Source organism: Salmo salar, chromosome ssa06 (assembly GCF_905237065.1).
Source record: "Salmo salar chromosome ssa06, Ssal_v3.1, whole genome shotgun sequence".
Taxonomy (NCBI): Eukaryota; Metazoa; Chordata; class Actinopteri; order Salmoniformes; family Salmonidae; genus Salmo; species Salmo salar.
In genome coordinates, this window is record NC_059447.1 from 72910090 (window position 1) to 72930804 (window position 20715).

General features: G+C 41.8%; 1 protein-coding gene across 1 annotated transcript; it reads left to right on the plus strand.

The window, feature by feature from the left end:
- The first annotated feature begins 326 nt into the window (after positions 1-326).
- Positions 327-20085, plus strand: LOC106607970 (sorting nexin-3). The gene is made up of 4 exons (XM_014205506.2): positions 327-621; positions 16810-16905; positions 17046-17170; positions 18907-20085. Exons 1-4 carry the CDS (start codon positions 460-462, stop codon positions 19010-19012), a joined length of 489 nt encoding a protein of 162 aa, XP_014060981.1. The 5' UTR covers positions 327-459; the 3' UTR covers positions 19013-20085.
- The last annotated feature ends 630 nt before the right edge of the window (positions 20086-20715 follow it).

Below are 20715 nucleotides of genomic sequence, written 5' to 3' on the forward strand. Positions count from 1 at the left end.
TTTTACGCGCCAAAAACACACGGAAGCTGCCAAGCGTCAGCTGCTCCTCAGCTGATCGGAAGTGGAGCGAGCAACCCCAAACGAAAGGGTTAGTGCTATCCGGCATCTTTGGGACGTTCCTACACTAAGACCTACGCTTACCATTTTAAATTATATCAACTTCAATGGTGTAGGGACGTGGTAGACCCTGGTTTTAATGTCAATGTGTAGACACTTGCCGTGACCCCACTCTCCGAGGGTGTCTCAGGAAGAGTTAGGATATATGCAAAAAAAATGTTTTAAATACCATTCATACATGCGTATTAATACACACTTGTACATGTTTGAAATAGGAAAAATATAAGCACCCACCCATTTATTAATATAATTATAATTATTATAGGGGACGTCCCAAGGATCCAGAATAACACGAACCCAAACGGCAGGGCGATTGCGGCTAACCAAGCTAGTGGGGGAGAAATGGCTGATACCATAGCTGATACAAGGAGGCTATTCTCCAAGCCTCAGAACTTGAACGACGCGTATGGACCCCCAAGCAACTTTCTAGAGATTGATGTGAGCAACCCTGAAACGGTCGGTGTCGGAAGGACCAGGTTTACCACGTATGAAATAAGACTGAAGGTGAGCATACAAGATAGCTAGCGAGCTAACAAAATAAATAGGCAAACCATTAGCTTGCTCTTTAGGGCAATGGACCTGGTCATCTTGATAAAGGGGATTGAGTTTAGTTAGGGTTACACTAAGAAAGAGATGTCTACCAGTCAGATGTAGACAATATTCGAACGGTCAAATCGGTTAACTAGCTTTTAGCCACGGAGTAGCTAGGTAGTTGTTAGTAGCTATAACAGTTAGCTAAACGGTGGATTTAGTTTAAAAAAAACTAACATACTTGGCATTTGACCAATTCAGCTGTGTATTAAAATTATTAAACTATTTCTGGCGAGGTTATCAAAGAATTGTTGATACAATATTATTTAATGGGCCTCCAGTTTTGGTCGATAGCCTAGCCAGGTAGCTAGGTAACTGTTAGCTTCTCTGACTTCAGGAATGTGAAGTCAATGGAAAGTTACAAATATGTTGACAGTGGGTCTTGTTTTGTGTCTTGTTTGCAAGAGCCTCATGGCCAAAGGCCATGGAGCCATCTAACTAACTAACTAGCTAGTTTGTATTGTCTTTAACGAATTAATTGTTTTACAAACCGTTATCAGATCCTTGTTATGTTCCAGCCACACCCCTGTCATAGTGTAACTGGTAGATAGTTAAGGAGTTTTGGACTACAAGGTTCAATCTGCATTTTTGTCTAAATTGAGTAATTGACATGGCTTTGTTCTGTTCAATGTTCTTTACCTATATAGTACTTGAAATACCCCAATTCATGTTAAGTTCAAAATAATATAATATAGAAATTGCTGACACCATTCAAACCAATAAGGGTCCTGAACTTTAAAGCCAATTGTCCTAGAATCATCTTTTTGCAGATAGAACGTTATAGTACCAAGCTCTCGATTTGTCACACACCAACAGAAACAGAGAGCTCAACAAGGGTGTATTTTAAAACAATAAAACAGTCTTTCATGCTAAGTCTCTACCCAAAAGCAGAAGCTCCCTCACTCAATTAAGAAATGTCGCCTCTCTATGCCTCTACTCAGATATTGAGCAACACAGATGAGTCCAGTGTTTTTCTCTCCCCTCTCTTATTAGTCATAGCAATACTATTCCAGTAAAGGGACTCTGTAAAATGTAGTTCTATGACATGTTGTTGTACTGAAACTACTGGTCAGCTTCTCTGGAAGGAAGACAGGATGTTGAGCCAGGCTCAGCATCAGCGAGCCCCACAGTCCACTTACTCTCCCCATGCATTTCCTTTCTGCTCTGCTGGGGTGGAGAGGTGGGGGCTGGGGGGGTTAAACAGTACAGATGCATGTCCTCACAAAGCTAGACCTCCTTGCTTCCCTCTGGTGGGGAGAAGATTGGACGGGAGGAATCGAGGAAGTACTTTTGAGAATCACCTCTGGTCTCATCCATATTTATAAACTGTACTATGGAGAGTGGAAGTCAGTCATCAACAACTGTTTAACCCTCAAATCAGTCGCTATTGATTGCTTGTAAAGAAAACAAAGTTATTCAAAGTATCATCGTGACAATAAAGATTATGACAGACTTAATGCATGGGGTATAACACAATTTTAAAACCTGTCTTGAGCTTGTTCTAATTTTATATGAAAGCAAAAACATCCCAACTGAATACAGTTACCAACACAACACTTTTTAAGACTGCTGAAAAGGCTCTATTTTTCATCCTCTACTTTTATGCCATTTGTTTCACACCACTATTTCCAACACAGAGTGCATAATAGAAAACAAATTACCAGAATTATTGCATTTGAAGCAGTACATCAAGAGCTAAGCATGTTATCACCGTACCACTGTCAACCCTGCCTGATTGTCTGGGCTGTCTCTCTCGTTGTTTTCAGTAGCGTGGTGGTTTAGCGCTACGCGGCCCTATAGTATTTATAGCTTCCCCCTACCTAGAGAAGCCCGTCTGCGGGCATTAGAGCTGAATATAAGGCTACTGTACTTGATTAGCGTGTAATAATTAGCATATGCGTGTAATCAGCATTTATTGTGCGCCTCATGGCCCTCTGTGACCCTGCTTTGCATAAGAGCCAGGGATAAGAGTAGCATCCCTCACTTCTCAACAAACGTGGTGTCAACTTTGCTTCGCTTCTCTCCTTTTTCCTTTCTTCTCTTAGACTATACCAAAAGGTCTGCCTGGTACCTTGGCCAGCCTGGAATGCTTTGCAGTGTTGCTTGTGTTTCGGGTTCTCTCACCACTTAGCTATAATATTTTTCTCCTGTATTTATGCAATGAAATGTTAGTAGATCAACGTCCCCCCCCCGTCCCCGTCCCTCTCATCATCCCATGGCAGTGAGAGCCCGTACGGCCGTACTGAGTTTTCTTAATCCCCTCATTGATAGGGGAGAAGAATGAATCGGGCTGGTGTGTGGAGAGGGGAAGGCTTCATCCCCGTCCTCGTATGGGCTCCCCCACCTACTCTCACCCCCCTGGGGAGGCCACAAAAGCACCCCCTCACTCTTCATCCACCATAGCCCTGCATCTCCAACGTCCCTCGCCCAGCCTAGTCGAGAGAGTCACCTTAGTCCACGAGGACTCTATAAAATCTAGTCATATGACACCTGACCTTTAACAGGTGAAATGTGTGCTTTGCCTGCACCAGCAGTGTCCGTATCTGTCAGGTCACCTCTTCACTGCTATGCCTCCTATAGGCTCCCTTCTATACTTTGGGTGTGTTCGTAAATTCAATCTGGAGTGCCAAAGTGCGCTCTGGGCATTTGTAAATTCAGAGCGTTGTCAGATTGTCCGTAAGTAAATTCAGAACGTTTCGCTCTCTGATAGGTTCAGAGCGCACACTGGACGCTCTGACCAAGGAGTAGAGTTGATCCGAGCGTCCTGACCTCACAACGGCACCCAAGCTAACTGGCTAACGTTGGCTATCTTGCTAGCTACTTCCAGACACAAATGAGAGAACACTTCACTCTGAACATTTTACTAACCCCTGCAGAGCTAGTTAGGCAGTTTTCATGTTATCCAGAGCTTTGGTGACTATAACTGTGCTGCTGGCAGCAAATTAATTACGCTTTTTTACCGGCGGTTACTGACACCTGTCATATTGAACAGGTGTTGAACGTTCATAAATTCATCAGTTATTCTGCGCTCTGGCACACTCAGACAACAGTGCTCTGAAATCAGAGTAGATGGCCTGAGTGAATTTGCGAACGCACCCTTTGAGTTCCTGTTTCTTTGGTTCCTACTACTCCTTCTGTCTCCACTTCAGTAGCTATGGTAACTGTTGCACAACTCTTTCAGACAAGTAGTATTATAACTTAATCATGCAATGGTTTGGTAGTATGTTAATTTCTGTGATATTACGATGTTGGCTGATATGGTCGTATTAAACATTTTCATGGTCAGTGCCGAGGTCATTTTATGGTCACTCGTGTGACATTTCATGGTGAAAGGTGACATTAGGGTCCCTGTGAGAGAAAGTGTGACCAGTCAATTATTGTTTAGGCCTAATTGATTAAATATCAGAAACTGTGTTGTGCATTGCAGATGGTGACAGTTTCTCTGCTAAAACCAGCATCATGTCCTCAAGTTAACCTAGAATTCACGTGTGCAGACTTGTAAACCTGAAAATGTGGTCTTGTGTAAAACAATAGAATGTTGTCTTTGGTCTTTCCGTTTGTCATTTGTTATATTTAAAATGTCTTCTGCTAATAATATACTGTTCAAATAAGCCCCCTGATAATAGAAGGCTATTGCTAACAGATTGAATAGCCTAATTGGTAGTTCACTTTCATGGGCTTTAGTTCAGGGTATTTTTTTTACGTGTCTTGAATGTTGAGGAGATGCTCTCTACACAGTCCTAATGTCTCTCAATGATTCAGTTTGATGTGAGGGTGAGAGGACTTTTCTCTCACTCTCTCAACAGAGTAGTGTATGTTTTTGAACTCGACAAACGGGGGGAAAGCTTCATCACCAACATTAGACCTTGGCTTTGGTAGCCTCCATCTCCCCCTTCAGAGAGCACACAGGAGAGCGTGTACTTTGGGATCTCACTTTGTTTATGGACAGACAGGAGCATATAAAAAGGCTTCTTGCAGCTCTCTCTCTCTCTTCCACTCCTCCACCTCTCCACTCCCATAGCCTCTCCCACTTTCTTTCTCTCTTACATTTGGGTGGAAAAAACATTTTGGTCATTAATAAAATAGGGAGGGGTGGGGGTGGAGGGGCCTTGTCAGGCACAGTCAAGTATAATCCAAACTCTACACCATCCTCTCTGACAACTATTTTAATGGAAATGGGGAACATATTGTATCAAGGCTACCATATCCTACTTGAAATGACAGTATCAAAAGTGGGAGTTGATACTATGGCAACAAAGCAGCTTTCTGCCAGCTAGGCGAGTTGGAGAGAGGAGAGGGAAGGCTGTAGGGGCGAGAGAGGGAAAGTGCACAGGGGAAACGACAGTGAGGGGGAGACCCAACGCCATTGTTCTCTCCTCTTTCCCTTTTAGAATATGATGCGATGAGATGGTATTGTGCTGCCATTTTTCATACTTTTTATTTTTGAAAGGGAGAGCTAGGGGAGGGTAAGAAGGGGGCAGGGGGGGTTAGGGATGCGGCACTCTCGAACTTGACTTAATCCATCCTGCTAAAAGCTAATGCATAGGCGGCCTTGAACCATTTTCACAGGAGAGGGGTGACCTTTCTCTTGAGGGGTTTGGGCTCTTTTCTCCCCCAAGTCTTTAATGAGCTATGGTATTGTCTCTTCCTACACATGATGTTTCACATGCATTTCTAATGCAGCGGTGGGTTACTCAAGGGTTTCTATTCCTGCGATGTGAAAGCTTTTAGTAGGCCACTGGCTCAGTGAAGTGTAGTTGGAAGTTGGGTATTTTTGTGTTGTTTATGAAATGGACCCTGTGCACTCACTTGCTTAGGCTTACGTTTCTCTCACTCTGCCTTGCTTTGTCTGTCGCGCTTTGTCTGTCGCGCTTTCCCTCTCTCGCTTTCTCGCTCTGTCTGTATGAAGCATAACCTAATCACCATAGTCTAGGCTGTTCATGGAAACACTACTTATACGATGTTATAGCAGTAACTCAAACTTTAATCACTTTGTTACATTATCCTTTCTGTTGTAATTCATTCTTATCTTGTCTAACTGCTCAGGTCCAGCTAGGTATTGTATTTCAAAATGCATTGTGATTATTCAAAATGATTATGGTACAGGTAACTGCCAAAATAAAGGAACCGCCAACTTAAAATGGCGTTGGGCCACCACGAGTCAGAACAGCTTCAATGCACCTTGGCATAGATCCTACAAGTATCTAACTCTATTGGAAGGATGCAACACCGTTCTTCTATGTGAAATTCCATCATTTGGCGTTTTGTTGTTGGTGGTACCGCTCCAGAATCTCCCACAAGTGTTCAATTGGGTTGATATCTGATGACTGAGAAGGCCATGTCATATGGTTTACGTTGTGTCTTCCCATATTCCGTTTTCTCAGTGTTCAGGGGTTTCGTTACAGTTCAGAAATCTGCATTTTCAAAACTCATACCATCAAATCTGCATTTTATACCATTTCACCTGTGTTTTACATTGAAAGTCAACAGGTTTTTTTGCTTCATAGAGTCGTCAGGTAGCTATAGTTTTCCTTCACAGAAAATACATTAGTGCAACACATTCGGCAGAAAATAGCTTACATTTTTTATCAGATGCCAACACAAGTGCAATGCTATTTGGCTAGCATACACACAAATATACATTTGTTTACAATGAAAAAGCAAGGTATTTCTGGCAAACTATGCATGGTCATCATATTTCTAAAGTTTATCATAAATGTAGTCAGGTACATTTCCTAATGTTTTGCTTGAAGTTAATCTTGCATTTAACTGGAGAAAGGTAGGCTACGCTGAGAAAAATACCGGAAAATGTAGCGCCACATCAGTCAGAGCGCCATGCCTGCTGATAAAATGCCCATTCGTGAATTCTCATCCGAGTGAAGTGCTGCTGAAGCACAACATTTCTGATGCCGAGCAGAAATGTAAAATTAGAAGCATTTAAGATCTGCGCTTACAAAATGCAGAAACATATTTGTTAGGCATTTTTTTATTTTCTCTGAAGAACAGAATTCTGTGTTAACACAACTCCTGGTTTTGTTTTTCCTGGTTTTCGCTCTGAAACACTTTAAAAAAAAATATTATTATTATTATTATAAAAAATAAAAAAATTATAGAAAAATAACAAAATTGGGTGTTCTCAGTCCACAACTGTTTAAACCACATCAGGAGACCACGTTTTGAGGTACAAATCTAAGACATTTAGAATTTTGGTTAGTTACCATTTTAAAGAGCCACTGGGCATGCTTATTGGCAAGTGTTTTTCTGTTGCTCTTTCTAAAAATTTGACTTCGGTCTTGTTTCCTCAATGATTCCGCATTTGGTGAATGATGTTTGTCCTCAACACTAGATGCAGAAGCCTATTTTACTTCCTCAAAATATGTCATGAATTTGCTGAGAATGTGTCAGTTGCATAATTTTACTTCAAAGGTCTTTGGTGCAGTATTTCACATAAATGTGTGACTTGTTGTCTTATGTTAACAAAGTCGGAGCTGCTGGACAGGTGTCTCACTGGCTATGCTATTGGATTGAGAGCAATCACCGCAGATGGGCTCCTGAGTGGCGCTGTGGTCTAAGGCACTGCGCCTCAGTGCCAGAGGCTTCAATCTCGCCAATCTCTTCACTACAGACACCCTGGTTCGAATCCTGGCTGTATCACAACCTGCTGTGATTGGGAGACCCATAGGGCGGCACACAATTGGCCCAGGGTTCTCTTGGTTTGGCCGGTGTAGGCCGTCATTGTAAATAAGAATTTGTTCTTAACTGACTTGCCTAGTTAAAGGTTAAATACATTTAAAAAATGTTCACCTCTTGTTAGTGGGCAAATGGACATTGTCAAATCAAAACCAAACCTTAATTTATGGATGTTCCAAGCTCCGTCTTAGACGAGACTGACTTTATTACCAAAATTCTACACATTGTAATACATTTTGACTCAATAATAACTGATTCTGACTCGCATCGTGGCCACATAAGCCGTTCTCAACGGGATATGTTGGTTTTTGTAATGGCAGTCGCTTTTTAATGCAAGTGAGCGCACAGCACCAGCCAGAGACATTGTTTGGTTAGTGGTGTTTCTGTAGCGCTGTTTCTGTACCACTCATGTGATTTCAGAGTTTGCAAAACAATTGGCCACAGGATTGTTGCAAATAAACATGATATCCTTCTGCCAGGTAGGCATAGGCTACTTTGTAGATAGCATTTAATTGACAAGATTTTTGGGAAAGCCTTTCCATCAACCAGCAGACGGTTAGCATTATTGCTAACGGTGACACAACGTGAAGACGAGACCAGACATGCACACCACAGACGGGGGCATTCCTGTACCGTTTCAGAAAGTTGCAGGAAAATACGAGTCGCAGATGCATTTTGTTCATCTTTTGTTAACTTGGGCACATAAATGTTTTTTATTTAACTAGGTCAAGTCAGTTAAGAACAAATTCTTATTTACAATGACGGCCTAGGAATAGTGGGTTAACTGCTTTGTTCAGGGGCAGAACGACAGATTTTTACCTTGTCTGCTCGGGGATTCAGTCTTGCAACCTTTCGCTTACTAGTCCAACGCTCTAACCACTAGGCTACCTGCCGCCCCAAAATGAATTTTAGAATAAGTTCAATACATTTACTTGATTGGGTGGTCCAGGGTGTCCCAATCAATGCCTTATTCCGTAACCTGAGTCACACACCACGCCCTCAGCCCCCACCTGAACCACACCCCCCAGCCCCAACCTACAGCCAGGTGTGAAGAGGACAGAAACCTGATCTTTGACTTGTAGAGCTCCCACGCACTGCCTCTTTACATGGGGAGTGGTGTTCTTAGTGTTTGTATGTGTGAAATTAGTGTTTGAGACCGAAAAGTGTGGGCGAGCTGACTACTCACCTTTCACCTGACTTGTCCTCTCTTCCTCTCCTCTCACTGTTTTAACGCCAATCTCTTAATCATAGGTTGCGATGGGGTGGTGATTGAAAGCGCAGGTGACTTTCATTTTCTCTCTTTTGTCCTGAGCATTGAGGTCCAGGCAGGGGTATGGATCAGCAAGCCCAAGAATGAACATTTGGAAAGCGTAGTTTGAGTCAACCAGAATTGTCCAAAAGTCAAGTGTGTGTGTGTATGTGTTGTGCAGCTTGTTGGTGTGTTGTCTAACTCTAGCACCTCTTTCTCCACACAGAGTTCTGCTCGTGTGTGTTTTGTGTGGGAGCGTTGGGACTGGGCCTGATGGGATTAGCGTCTCGGCGGTGGCAGATTACCTGTAACCATGATCTGTTGTCGTGGGGATTAACTTCGCAGTGTTCCGTGAAGCGTTCCGTGCTGTGAGGTACCAGAACACTGGGGGACAGCCCGTTGAGAGGGAAGACCGTGGCTACAGCTGAGGGGCTCTAAAGCTAGGCTAATCCCCTTCTCCTGTGACCTGAGAGGAAGGAGGGGGTGGTTGACAACCTCACCTGGAGACAGAAGGGAAGGAAATAAGAGGAGAGAGAATGGCTGGGTAGACAAACGAGAGGGCATACGACTACAGAAAGAAAGGGGGTAAGGAGAGGTGAAGGATGGGAAAGAAAGGTGGAACGAGAGAGAAACATTCCTTCTCTTCTCCTTGTAGTGTTCTATACCTTTTTCCCTAACCTTGTTCTTTGTCCTCCATTATCAACTGTCAGAAGAACCCCAACATGAGGCAAAATCTTATTTTTCCAGTTACTTTTAATACTTGTTCTGATATTACCATTTGACTTCATTGTAGTTTTTTGTGGTAATAAAAAAAAGAGCAATTGTTATCAAATAACTTGAATTTATTATTTTCAAATCCTTCCAAAAGAATTCTCTCTTCTACCTCATTAATGTAGAGTAGAAACATCCATAATTTTAAAGAGCGGTAGGGCAAAAAGAGAGGAGCGAGCGGAGAAGAGAGGACAGAAGACAAGAGGAGAGTACGGTTTGTGTTTTTCCCAGTGAAAAGACTCAAGAGGGGTCTCAAGGGCAAAACAGTGACTTATTATAGGAGAGGGAAAATATGAAGAGGAGGGGACGGGGGGAGTGAGAGCGAGGGAGACCATGAGAACGAAAAGGCCACTTCTGCTCTCCTTTCTTAATTAGTCCCCCATAGTCCATACAGCCCCCCTCCCCTCATCCCACCCATTTATTCATCTATTTACTCAGCGTGCCAGCTACCTATCCATCTCTTTATCACACTCACACACTCCTTCGTTCTCCTGCTCATCGATCAGTCTGCCAGTGCTCACACACATCGCCCTGCATTCATCCATCCAACAGCTCAATGGTTTCTGCTCTTGTGGCTCTCCATGAATTCTGACCTTCTGCGGTTGCTGTCTGTCTATGGGGAAATGTTCTTTTTCTCTCCAGGTTGTGTATTGTGGCTGGGATGGCCGCAGGATCCTGCTGTCATGACAGGTGAAGAGCTTTGGCATTGTGTTCTAATGTGCTGCTGTACGCTTCAGTGGTGTATGTCAATGCCGAAACATTTCATGAAATGTAATCTCCAGTGCTCATTAACTAGCACATCTCTGTCTCTCTCTCTCTCTCTCTCTCTCTTTCTGTCTTTCTCTCTCAGCTCATCCAAAGTACATCAGACCTTGGTGAGCCCTGTAAGAGCAAACTTTTATTCTTCAGTCCTCAATACAGGATTTCAATTTCCAATTGAATTTTCTATTTGTATGGCTCTTTTAACAAAGTAATTTGCCACAGAGTACCTAACACAAGGCTAGGCCCAAACGGCACAATGGCAAGCCTGTGTCATTCACGCTGCATCTACTCCTCATAGCCAGTGTGTGGTGCGTGTCTCTGGGACAAAATGGCTGCTGTGTATCACTTGGTTTACTACACGTTAGTGGTGGAAGGGTTGATGGTACCATACAGTGTGTTGTGAGACCTATTGAAAATAGATTTTGTAAACCCCAGTCTAGTATCAATATCATCACCAGGTTTACCCCAAAGAATGTAAGAAGGTGCTGCGTCAGACCCCTTCACTTCTTCCACATTTTGTTATGTTACAGCCTTATTCTAAAATTGATTAAATAAATAAAAATCAGCACTACTCCATAATGACAAAGCAAAAACAGGTTTTAAGAAATTGTTTCTAAATAATAAAAAGTCTTCAGAACCTTTGCTATGAGACTCGATATTGAGCTTGGGTGCATCCTGTTTCCATTGATCATCCTTGAGATGTTTCTACAACTTGATTGGAGTCTACCTGTGGTAAATTCAATTGATTGAACATGATTTGGAAAGCACACATCTGTCTGAGGTCCCACAGTTGACAGTGCATGTCAGAGCAAAAACCAAGCCATGAGGTCGAAGGAATTGCCCGTGGAGCACCCGAGACAGGATTGTGTCTAGGCACAGATCTTGGGAAGGGTGCCAAAAAATCTGCAGCATTGAAGGTCCCCAAGAACACATTGGTCTCCATCATTCTTCAATGGAAGAAGTTGGGAACCACCAAGACTCTTCCTAGATCTGGCCAAACTGAGCAGTGTTGTGTGTAGCTTAAGGGAATGGAAGAAAAAAAAGTAGAATAAGGCTGTAATGTAACAAAATGTGGATAAGGGGAAGGGGTCTGAATACTCTGAATGCACTCTATGTATATACAGTTGAAGTCAGAAGTTTACATACACTTAGGTTGGAGTCATTTAAAACTCATTTTTCAACCACTCCACAAATTCCTTGTTAACAAGCTATAGTTTTGGCAAGTCGGTTAGGACATCTACTTTGTGCATGACACAAGTAATTTTTCCAACAATTGTTTACAGTGAATTATAAGTGAAATAATCTATCACAATTCCAGTGGGTCAGAAGTTTACATACAGTAAGTTGACTGTGCCTTTAAACAGCTTGGAAAATTCCAGAAAATGATGTCATGGATTTAGAAGCTTCTGATAGGCTAATTGACATCATTTGAGTCAATTGGAGGTGTACCTGTGGATGTATTTCAAGGCCTACCTGCGAACTCAGTGCCTCTGCTTGACATCATGGGAAAATTAAAAGAAATCAGCCAAGACCTCAGAAAAAAATTTGTAGACCTCAAGTCTGGGAATTTCTCCCAATGATGAACCAAACACCTGAAGGTACCACGTTCATCTGTAAAATTAATAGTACACAAGTATAAGCACCATGGGACCACGCAGCTCTCATACCGCTCAGGAAGGAGATGCGTTCTGTCTCCTAGAGATGAATGTACTTTGGTGAGAAAAGTGCAAATCAATCCCAGAACAACAGCAAAGGACCTTGTGAAGATGCTGGAGGAAACAGGTACAAAAGTATCTATATCCACAGTAAAACGAGTCCTATATCGACAACCTGAAAGGCCGCTCAGCAAGGAAGAAGCCACTGCTCCAAAACCGCCATAAAAAAGCCAGACTACGGTTTGCAACTGCACATGGGGACGAAGATTGTACTTTTTGGAGAAATGTCCTCTGGTCTGATGAAACAAAAATAGAACTGTTTGGCCATAATGACCATCGTTATGTTTGGAGGAAAAAGAGGGAGGCTTGCAAGCCAAAGAACACCATCCCAACCGTGAAGCATGGGGGTGGCAGCATCATGTTGTGGGGGTGCTTTGCTGCAGGAGGGACTGGTGCCCTTCACAAAATAGATGGCATCATGAGGTAGGAAAATTAAGTGGATATATTGAAGCAACATCTCAAGACATCAGTCAGGAAGTTAAAGCTTGGTCACAAATGGGTCTTCCAAATGGACAATGACCCCAAGCATACTTCCGAAGTTGTAGCAAAATGGCTTAAGGACAGCAAAGTCAAGGTTTTGGAGTGGCCATCAGAAAGCCCTGAACTCAATCACACAGAAAATTTGTGGGCAGAACTGAAAAGGTGTGTGCGAGCAAGGAGGCCTACAAGTTTGGACACAAGTCATTCAAGGGTTTTTCTTTATTTTTACTATTGTCTACATTGTAGAATCATAGTGAAGACATCAAAACTATGAAATAACACCATATGGAATCATGTAGTAACCAAAAAAGTGTAACAAATCAATTATTTATATTCCTCAACGTGGCCACCCTTTGCCTTAAGTTTTGCACACTCTTGGCATTCTCTCAACCAGCTTCACCTGGAATGCTTTTCCAACGGTCTTGAAGGAGTTCCCACATATGCTGAGCATTTGTTGGCTGCTTTTCCTTCACTCTGCGGTCCAACTCATCCCAAACCATCGCAATTGGATTGAGGTCGGGTGATTTGTGGAGGCCAGGTCATCTGATACAGCATTCCATCACTCTCCTTCTTGGTCAAATAGCCCTTACACAGCCTGGAGGTGTGTTGGGTCATTGTCCTGTTGAAAAACAAATGATAATCCCGCTAAGCGCAAACCAGATGGGATGGTGTATCGCTGCAGAGTGCTGTGGTAGCCATGCTGGTTAACTTGTTATGGATAGGGGGCAGTATTTTCACGGCCGGATAAAAAACGTACCCGATTTAATCTGATTATTACTCCTGCCCAGAAACTAGAATATGCATATAATTATTAGCTTTGGATAGAAAACACTCCAAAGTTTCTAAAACTGTTTGAATGGTGTCTGTGAGTATAACAGAACTCATTTGGCAGGCCAAAACCTGAGAAGATTCCAAACAGGAAGCGCCCTCTCTGACCATTTATTGGCCTTCTTGATCATCTCTATCCAAAACAGGGTATCTCTGGCATAACGTGACATTTTCTAACGCTCCCATAGGCTCTCAGAAGGCGCCAGAAGGTTGAATGATGACTTTGCAGGCCATGGCTGAAAAACAGTAGCGCATTTGGATAGTGGTCGATCTGAGAACAATGTGACTGGGGGCGCGTGCACGAGAAGACTCCATGTATTCATTTTCAGTCTTTGAACGAAAACAACGACTCCCGGTCGGAATATTATCGCTTTTTTCCGAGAAAAATCGCATAAAAATTTATTTTAAACAGCGTTTGACATTCGGTAATGGAATATTTTTACATTTTTTGTCACGAAACGCGCCGGGCGCGTTACCCTTCGGATAGTGTCTTGAACGCACAACAAAACGCCGCTATTTGGATATAACTATGGATTATTTGGAACCAAACCAACATTTGTTATTGAAGTAGAAGTCCTGGGAGTGCATTCTGACGAAGAACAGCAAAGGTAATCCAATTTTTCTTATAGTAAATCTGAGTTTGGTGAGTACCACACTTGGTGGGTGTCAAAATAGCTAGCCTGTGATGGCCGGGCTATCTACTCAGAATATTGCAAAATGTGCTTTCACCGAAAAGCTATTTTAAAATCGGACACCGCGATTGCATAAAGGAGTTCTGTATCTATAATTCTTAAAATAATTGTTGTTTTTTGTGAACGTTTATCGTGAGTAATTTAGTAAATTCACCGGAAGTGTTCGGTGGGAATGCTAGTTCTGAACGTCACATGCTAATGTAAAAAGCTGTTTTTTGATATAAATATGAACTTGATTGAACAAAACATGCCTGTATTGTATAACATAATGTCCTAGGAGTGTCATCTAATGAACATCATCAAAGGTTAGTGCTGCATTTAGCTGTGGTTTTGTTTTTTGTGACATTATATGCTAGCTTGAAAAATGGGTGTGTGATTATTTCTGGCTGGGTACTCTGCTGACATAATGTAATGTTTTGCTTTCGCTGTAAAGCCTTTTTGAAATCGGACAGTGTGGTTAGATAAAGGAGTCTTGTCTTTAAAATGGTGTAAAATAGTCATATGTTTGAAAAATGGAAGTTTTCGGATTTTCGAGGACTATGTATCAAGTAAAAGCACCGTCACACCACCACCTCCATGCTTCACGGTGAGAACCACACATGCAGACATCATCTGTTCACCAACTCTGCGTCTCACAAAGACATGGCGGTTGGAACCAAAAGTAAAAAATTGACAGATTTCCATGGTCGAATGTCCATTGCTCATGTTTCTTGGCCCATGCAAGTCCCTTCCTTTAGTAGTGGTTTCTTTGCAGCAAGGCCTGATAAACGTAGTCTCCTCTGAACAGTTGATGCATTTTTTTGGGCTGTCATTTCTGAGGCTGGTAACTCTGATGAACTTATCCTGTGCAGCAGAGGTAACTCTGGGTCTTCCTTTCCTATGGTGGTCCTCATGAGAGCCAGTTTCATCATAGCGCTTGATGGTTTTTGCGACTGCACTTGAGGAAACTTTCAAAGTTCGTGAAGTTTTCCGCATTGACTGACCTTCATGTCTTAAAGTAATGATGGGCTGTCGTTTCTCTTTGCTTGCCATAATATGGACTTGGTCTTTTACCAAATAGGGCTATCTTCTGTATACCACCCCTACCTTGTGACAACACAACTGATTTGGCTGAAACGCATTAAGAAGGAAAGAAATTCCACAAGGCACACCTATTAATTGAAATGCATTCCAGGTGACTACCTCATGAAGCTGGTTGAGAGAATGCAAAGAGTGTGCCAAGCTGTCAAGGCAAAGGATGGTTACTTTGATGAACCTCAAATATAAGATGTTTTGATTTAACAATTTTTTGGTTACTACATGATTCCATGTGTTGTTTTGATGTCTTCACAATTCTAGTGTAGAGAATAGTACAAATAAAGAAACCCTTGAATGAGTAGGTGTGTCAACTTTTGACTTTTTTTTTTAAAGCAGACATTGACTATCCCTTTGAGCAAGGTGAAGTTTTAATTACACTCCGTCCCTACAACGATACAGGCGTCCTTCCTATCTCAGTTGCCGGAGAGGAAGGGAACCGCTCAGGGATTTCACCATGAGGCCAGTGGTGACTTTAAAACAGTTTGTTTTCTCCTATCAAAGCCATTAAACTCTGAGAATGGATCAACATTGTAGTTGCTCCACAATACTTACCTAATTGACAGAGTTAAAATGAAGCCTGTACAGAATAAACATGTTAAAAAACATGTGTCATGTTATCAATAAGGCACTAATGTAAAACTTCACAAAATGTGTAAATATTGTACTATACACGTGTGCAAAGCTCTTAAGCTTACCCAGAAAGACTCACAGCTGTAATCATTGCCAAGGTGATTCTAACATGTATTGACTCAGGTGTGTGAACTTATGTAAATGAGATTGCGGTACTTAATTTTCAATCGATTTGCAAAAATGTATACAAATGTTTTCACTTTAGAATTATGGTGTAGATGGGTGACTTTTTTTTAAATATTTTTTTTTCCATTTTGAATTCAGTCTAAGGGGTATGAATACTTTCTGAAGGCACAGTAAGGCATTTTTTTCCCCTTAAGATTGCAGGAAATGGCAGTTACGGGTGTTAAATAAATGCAAAAAATCTCGTACTTCACGCGATCTACAATGCTTTAGTTCAAACTCTCCTGGGGTGTATTTGTTATGGAAACCGTTTAAGAACCAAACGGAACAGAGAGGGACCTACCTGAATTTGTTCAATAGAAACTCCTGTTTTCCATTTGCAAAAAAACAGTTTCTGTTGTATATCGTTTTGCAACAGAATCGGTGTAATGAATACACCCCTGGACTGGTCCCTAGTTATTTATACTCTTTAACTCTCTGACCTTAGTCTGTTTACCCTACAGTGCTCTGGTTCCCCTAACCCTGCGTGCAAACAGACTCCATCACATTGTGGTACAGTAATTCTTATGCAATCTTTTACAATCCATGCGCCACATCACATTCTTACATTTTAGTCATATAGCAGACACTCTTATCTACAGCGACTTACATGAGCAATTAGGGTTAAGTGACTTGTTCAAGGGCACATCGGCAGATTTTTTTTGGTGATTTTTTTTATTTTTTTTTATTTTTTTTTCACCTAATCATCTCAGGCATTCGAACCAACAACATTTTTGGTTGCTGGTCCAACGTTCTTAACTGCTAGGCATCCTGCCGCCCCCAATCAGAATCACCCAAATCTTTAGTTGTTAATCTTCTGTTTCTGAGACCGAATGGCAAAGCAACAAACAAGTTTGAAAAATCCAATGCAAGAGACACACTGCACGTACCGCAGCCTAGTCCGGCAGTTTAGTCGCAATGGTGCGGATTGCCTCCCATTTAAAATAAAAGGACTTCTGTCGGAATGCATACAGTTTAACGCAGTTGGTTTGCACGGGGCTTAAGTATATATTTTTTAAAATTTTATCCCCATTTTCTCCCTTAGACCAATCTGCCCATCTTCAAGCTGAAAGAGTCTCGTGTGCGGAGAAGGTACAGCGACTTTGAGTGGCTCAGAGGGGAGCTGGAGAGAGATAGCAAGGTGAGCCATCTATGGGGGGTTTAAAGCAGTCTCGGTACGCTTTACACAGGAAAAAGGAAATCAAAAAAGAGAAACGCAACAGTAAAATTACTAAAAGCTTTTCACTTGGTTTCTGCCACGTGTGTGTGTGTCACTCTCAGGTGGTGGTCCCCCCTCTCCCCGGGAAGGCTCTGTTCAGACAGCTTCCGTTCCGAGGGGACGAGGGGATATTTGACGATTCCTTCATCGAGGAGCGGAGAGCTGGGCTGGAGCAGTTCCTCAACAAGTGAGTTTACACAGACATCCCTAGATCCTCTGCTTCCTAGAATCAGGGTGTTGTTTTGTGATTGATGTCAGGCGTGTGAGAGCGTGCATGTAGGCATGTGTGTTTGTTAAACATATCAATGCAGCTCAATCTTAACCTTAGGAGCCTATGAAACACTTAACATAAATCAGTTGATCAATTAGATTCCCTCTCTCGGTGTCGTTAACAACCTGAACACACACACAGATATGTCGTCTCCCCCCCTCCTTAATTCTCCTTCATAATTACCTGGTAAACGAACAAGAAGTGTGTCCCTTAGTACTTCCTACCTTCCTACATTTGTTTTATTTTAGATGTGTAATTTATGATAATTGTGTCTCAAATTACAGCAAGTGGTTTCCTGAGGCATGGTGTGTGCACCCCTGCTTATTTTTTTACCCCAGGGTGTTCTCAACCCCATGTAGAGAACAATAAAAGTTAGAGTGGGACTGTAATTATTTGCTTTGATTGCAGACTTGGCTATTATCTTTGTTTCATGTGCAAATGTGGCGAATGCTACCTGTTAGAATATTAAGTATGTAAAACCATACATTGGTTTTTCAAGGGAGCTGGGAATATGTTGGTAATTAAGATTTTTTTTCAATTAAATGCTACTGTTGATCATAGCATTGTTTGGACTTAATAGCTGCACAGTGGAATGGAGCTGGTTCGCTCTGCTGTTATAATCTGTGATTGAGTGTATTGTGGAGAGGAAAACACCATATCACTTGTAAACAACCCAGCAGAGGAGGAGAGAACAGCACAGTGAAGTTTAGAGGGAAGTTAGTCGGCCATGTTGTTCAAAAACGGAAGGTGAGATTTGTAATCAGACTTGGGATGGAGGAGTGGGGACAGGGTCGGGTGCAATTAGAGGCCAGGTGAGATAGTTTAATTGAACCCTGTCAATCAATAAAAAATAAAGAAATTAGTTGGGGAGTGTTGGTAGGGGTGGGGCTCAACTTGCTCATTTAATGACAAACGGAAGCCTCCTCAAATCCTCTAAGTTTTCTGTTTGACCAGTATCTGAACCCTTGGTCATTGCCTTCAGAAATATTTCTCATTTTAGACTGTAGCTGAGAGTGCGTAGGATGATGAGTACGTCAGTCATGGAAAATGGGTCTATCTTTACATTCTTTCTTTCCGCCTTATTTTTTTATTCTCTCCCTTTACTTTGCTTCCATCCCTCACCCTCTACCTGACCTCAATGGTAATTCTTGCTCTTAATCAAATTCTCTAGCTCCAGATGTAACATGGAGACTTCATGAATTGCCAATTTAAAATAACATTTAGTAAAGGTGCTCCCTATTCCCTCTCAATGACCATCAGACATAGGTCAATGGTCTTCCAAAATGCACCTGACCTGACCGTTTGGGCATTGAAAACATACCTGCTGAAAATGTGGGCACGTTTTGCTACCCTTCTGAAAACTTTTCACAGTTTTGTAAATCAGGTGAAAAGGAGACTGGAGTAGTACTTTACTGTCCAATTATGGTCAATTTCTCTCGTGGTGCGCTCTCATGGAAGCCTTATGTTCCTTATGAGAACGAAGAAGAATAAGTAAGGAAGTCATTATGGTCAAGGATTGTATTGAAATTTTTTCCAGAAATAAAATGTATGAACAAAATGTGTTCTTTGTTACCATGTACTTTGTAACGATGTCAGAAAGACTGAAACAACATGTATTCATAATCTCCGACTCTCCCGGTCTTGTGTTTCAGAGTGGCTGGTCACCCTTTGGCTCAGAACGAGCGCTGCCTGCACATGTTTCTACAGGATGAGTCTGTGGACAAGACCTATACCCCCTCCAAAATACGACAAGCCTAAGAGCAGGACCACCACTCGGCCCAGCCCCCGCCCACAACCCAAAGCTCTCTACTGCTAACGGTCCTACTCTGCTCTGACCAAAAACACTTCTATGATCTTCACTCTTTCATTTGTAATCACTTTCTTTCTGTCTTTTATTTCCGTTTGATTAGTGATCTCATGTAATTCTCGTTTTCAACTCTCGATTGGATGAAACTAAGAAATGGTTCCAATGTAATTGTGGTTGGAAATAATTGTTTTCGTTTTTTGTCTCAAAATACCACTAACTTTGGTATTTTACATTTATCTGTATTTATCAGTTAGGTATGTCTTGGATATTTTAATTTTAAAGAAATATAAAAAATACCTTTCCATGTATGCAAACCTCATGTTTAAACCCCATACATTACGCACTGTTTCCACTCAATGTCCAATTGGAATGATTGTCCTCACCACCATAACTGCGACTTCACACACTTTGTGGAGGGTCCCTGACTCTGAAAATCACACTTTGTAGATGATGCCTGACTCTGAAAATCACACTTTTCTGGATGGTCCCCTGACTCTGAAAATCACACTTTGTAGATGGTCCCCTGACTCTGAAAATAACACTGGACAGTCCCTGAAAAAACGAGCTCAGACTGGGGGAAATATAATGACGTCAGTGATCTTCTGGTCGGAGCTCTAGGATAATGCCAGAGATTCCGAGCGGTATTTCTGTGTTGGATGACTATTAAAATCAATTTTTAAAAATCCCATTTGGCGCTTGCATTCCCAGTTGTCATGAATGCACTTAAATCGGAACTTTCCGAGTTGTCTTGTACACACCGTCAGTGTGTACTACCAGCCAGCACTTCCCCTGTTAGTTGGCCTGTAAATTATTTTCTAATGAGAAAAAATGCACGACAGAGGAGAACCCCACAGAATTTTTCTACTGACTGACCGTGCATGTGCGTTTATGACATTTGTATACTGCTGTGCCATTTTGTTTATTTTGAAAGTTTTTCAATAAAACAGGTCAAGCGCACTCATACGCATGAGGTGGTGATGCGTTGTCATGTTTTCCTGAATAAAGATTTCAGTGAATACACACACATTTTGGTCCATGCTGCTTCTGATCTACAGATGTTAGGTCCCCCTGCCATGGCAACCTGCTGTACACCAAACTCCCTATGAACCCTGTTTTTCTCCACTTTAATTGGATTGAACGACATTGATCGCCACTAATGATGTTGTCATTGGTACTTTTTTTTTATCGTTATGAAAGCCAATATAACGATAAAGCCCTTGATTCATCGGACAGCACTTGAAACCCCTGAGCCAATGTGTTATTGTTACAGCTTCTCCCAAGGTCTCATCTGGGGCATTGTATTTGCCATTACTCAATATGCACTCTACTGCAGTCTAACTTTAAAACCCATGGCATTTGTGCTCATTGGGGTTTCAGGGAATTGTACCCTTCTTTCTGGTTCACATTCACGTGGTTTGGATTCCAAAACTCCCTTATACCTGAAGAAGCTGGATAGCATATTTAGTGAAAAGAAAATATATACAGCAATCAGTGTGGCATAGGGGTAACTCAATGAGTATTTGGGACACCTATAATTCAAAATCATTTATTCTTCTAATATATTTCAGGACAACTCTCACAAAATTATTACTCGCACTTTGTACAACAGAGAAAAAATATTTACAGCCAACAGCAAAAGTCAAAAATCCAAGTG

Excerpts from the sequence above, each read along its gene's own strand:
- LOC106607970 (XM_014205506.2), top strand. The coding sequence starts at position 460 with ATGGCTGATACCATAGCTGATACAAGGAGGCTATTCTCCAAGCCTCAG. Across the intron at positions 622-16,809 it reads CGTATGAAATAAGACTGAAG|ACCAATCTGCCCATCTTCAA; the intron begins GTGAGCATACAA and ends TTTCTCCCTTAG. Across the intron at positions 17,171-18,906 it reads CTGGAGCAGTTCCTCAACAA|AGTGGCTGGTCACCCTTTGG; the intron begins GTGAGTTTACAC and ends CTTGTGTTTCAG.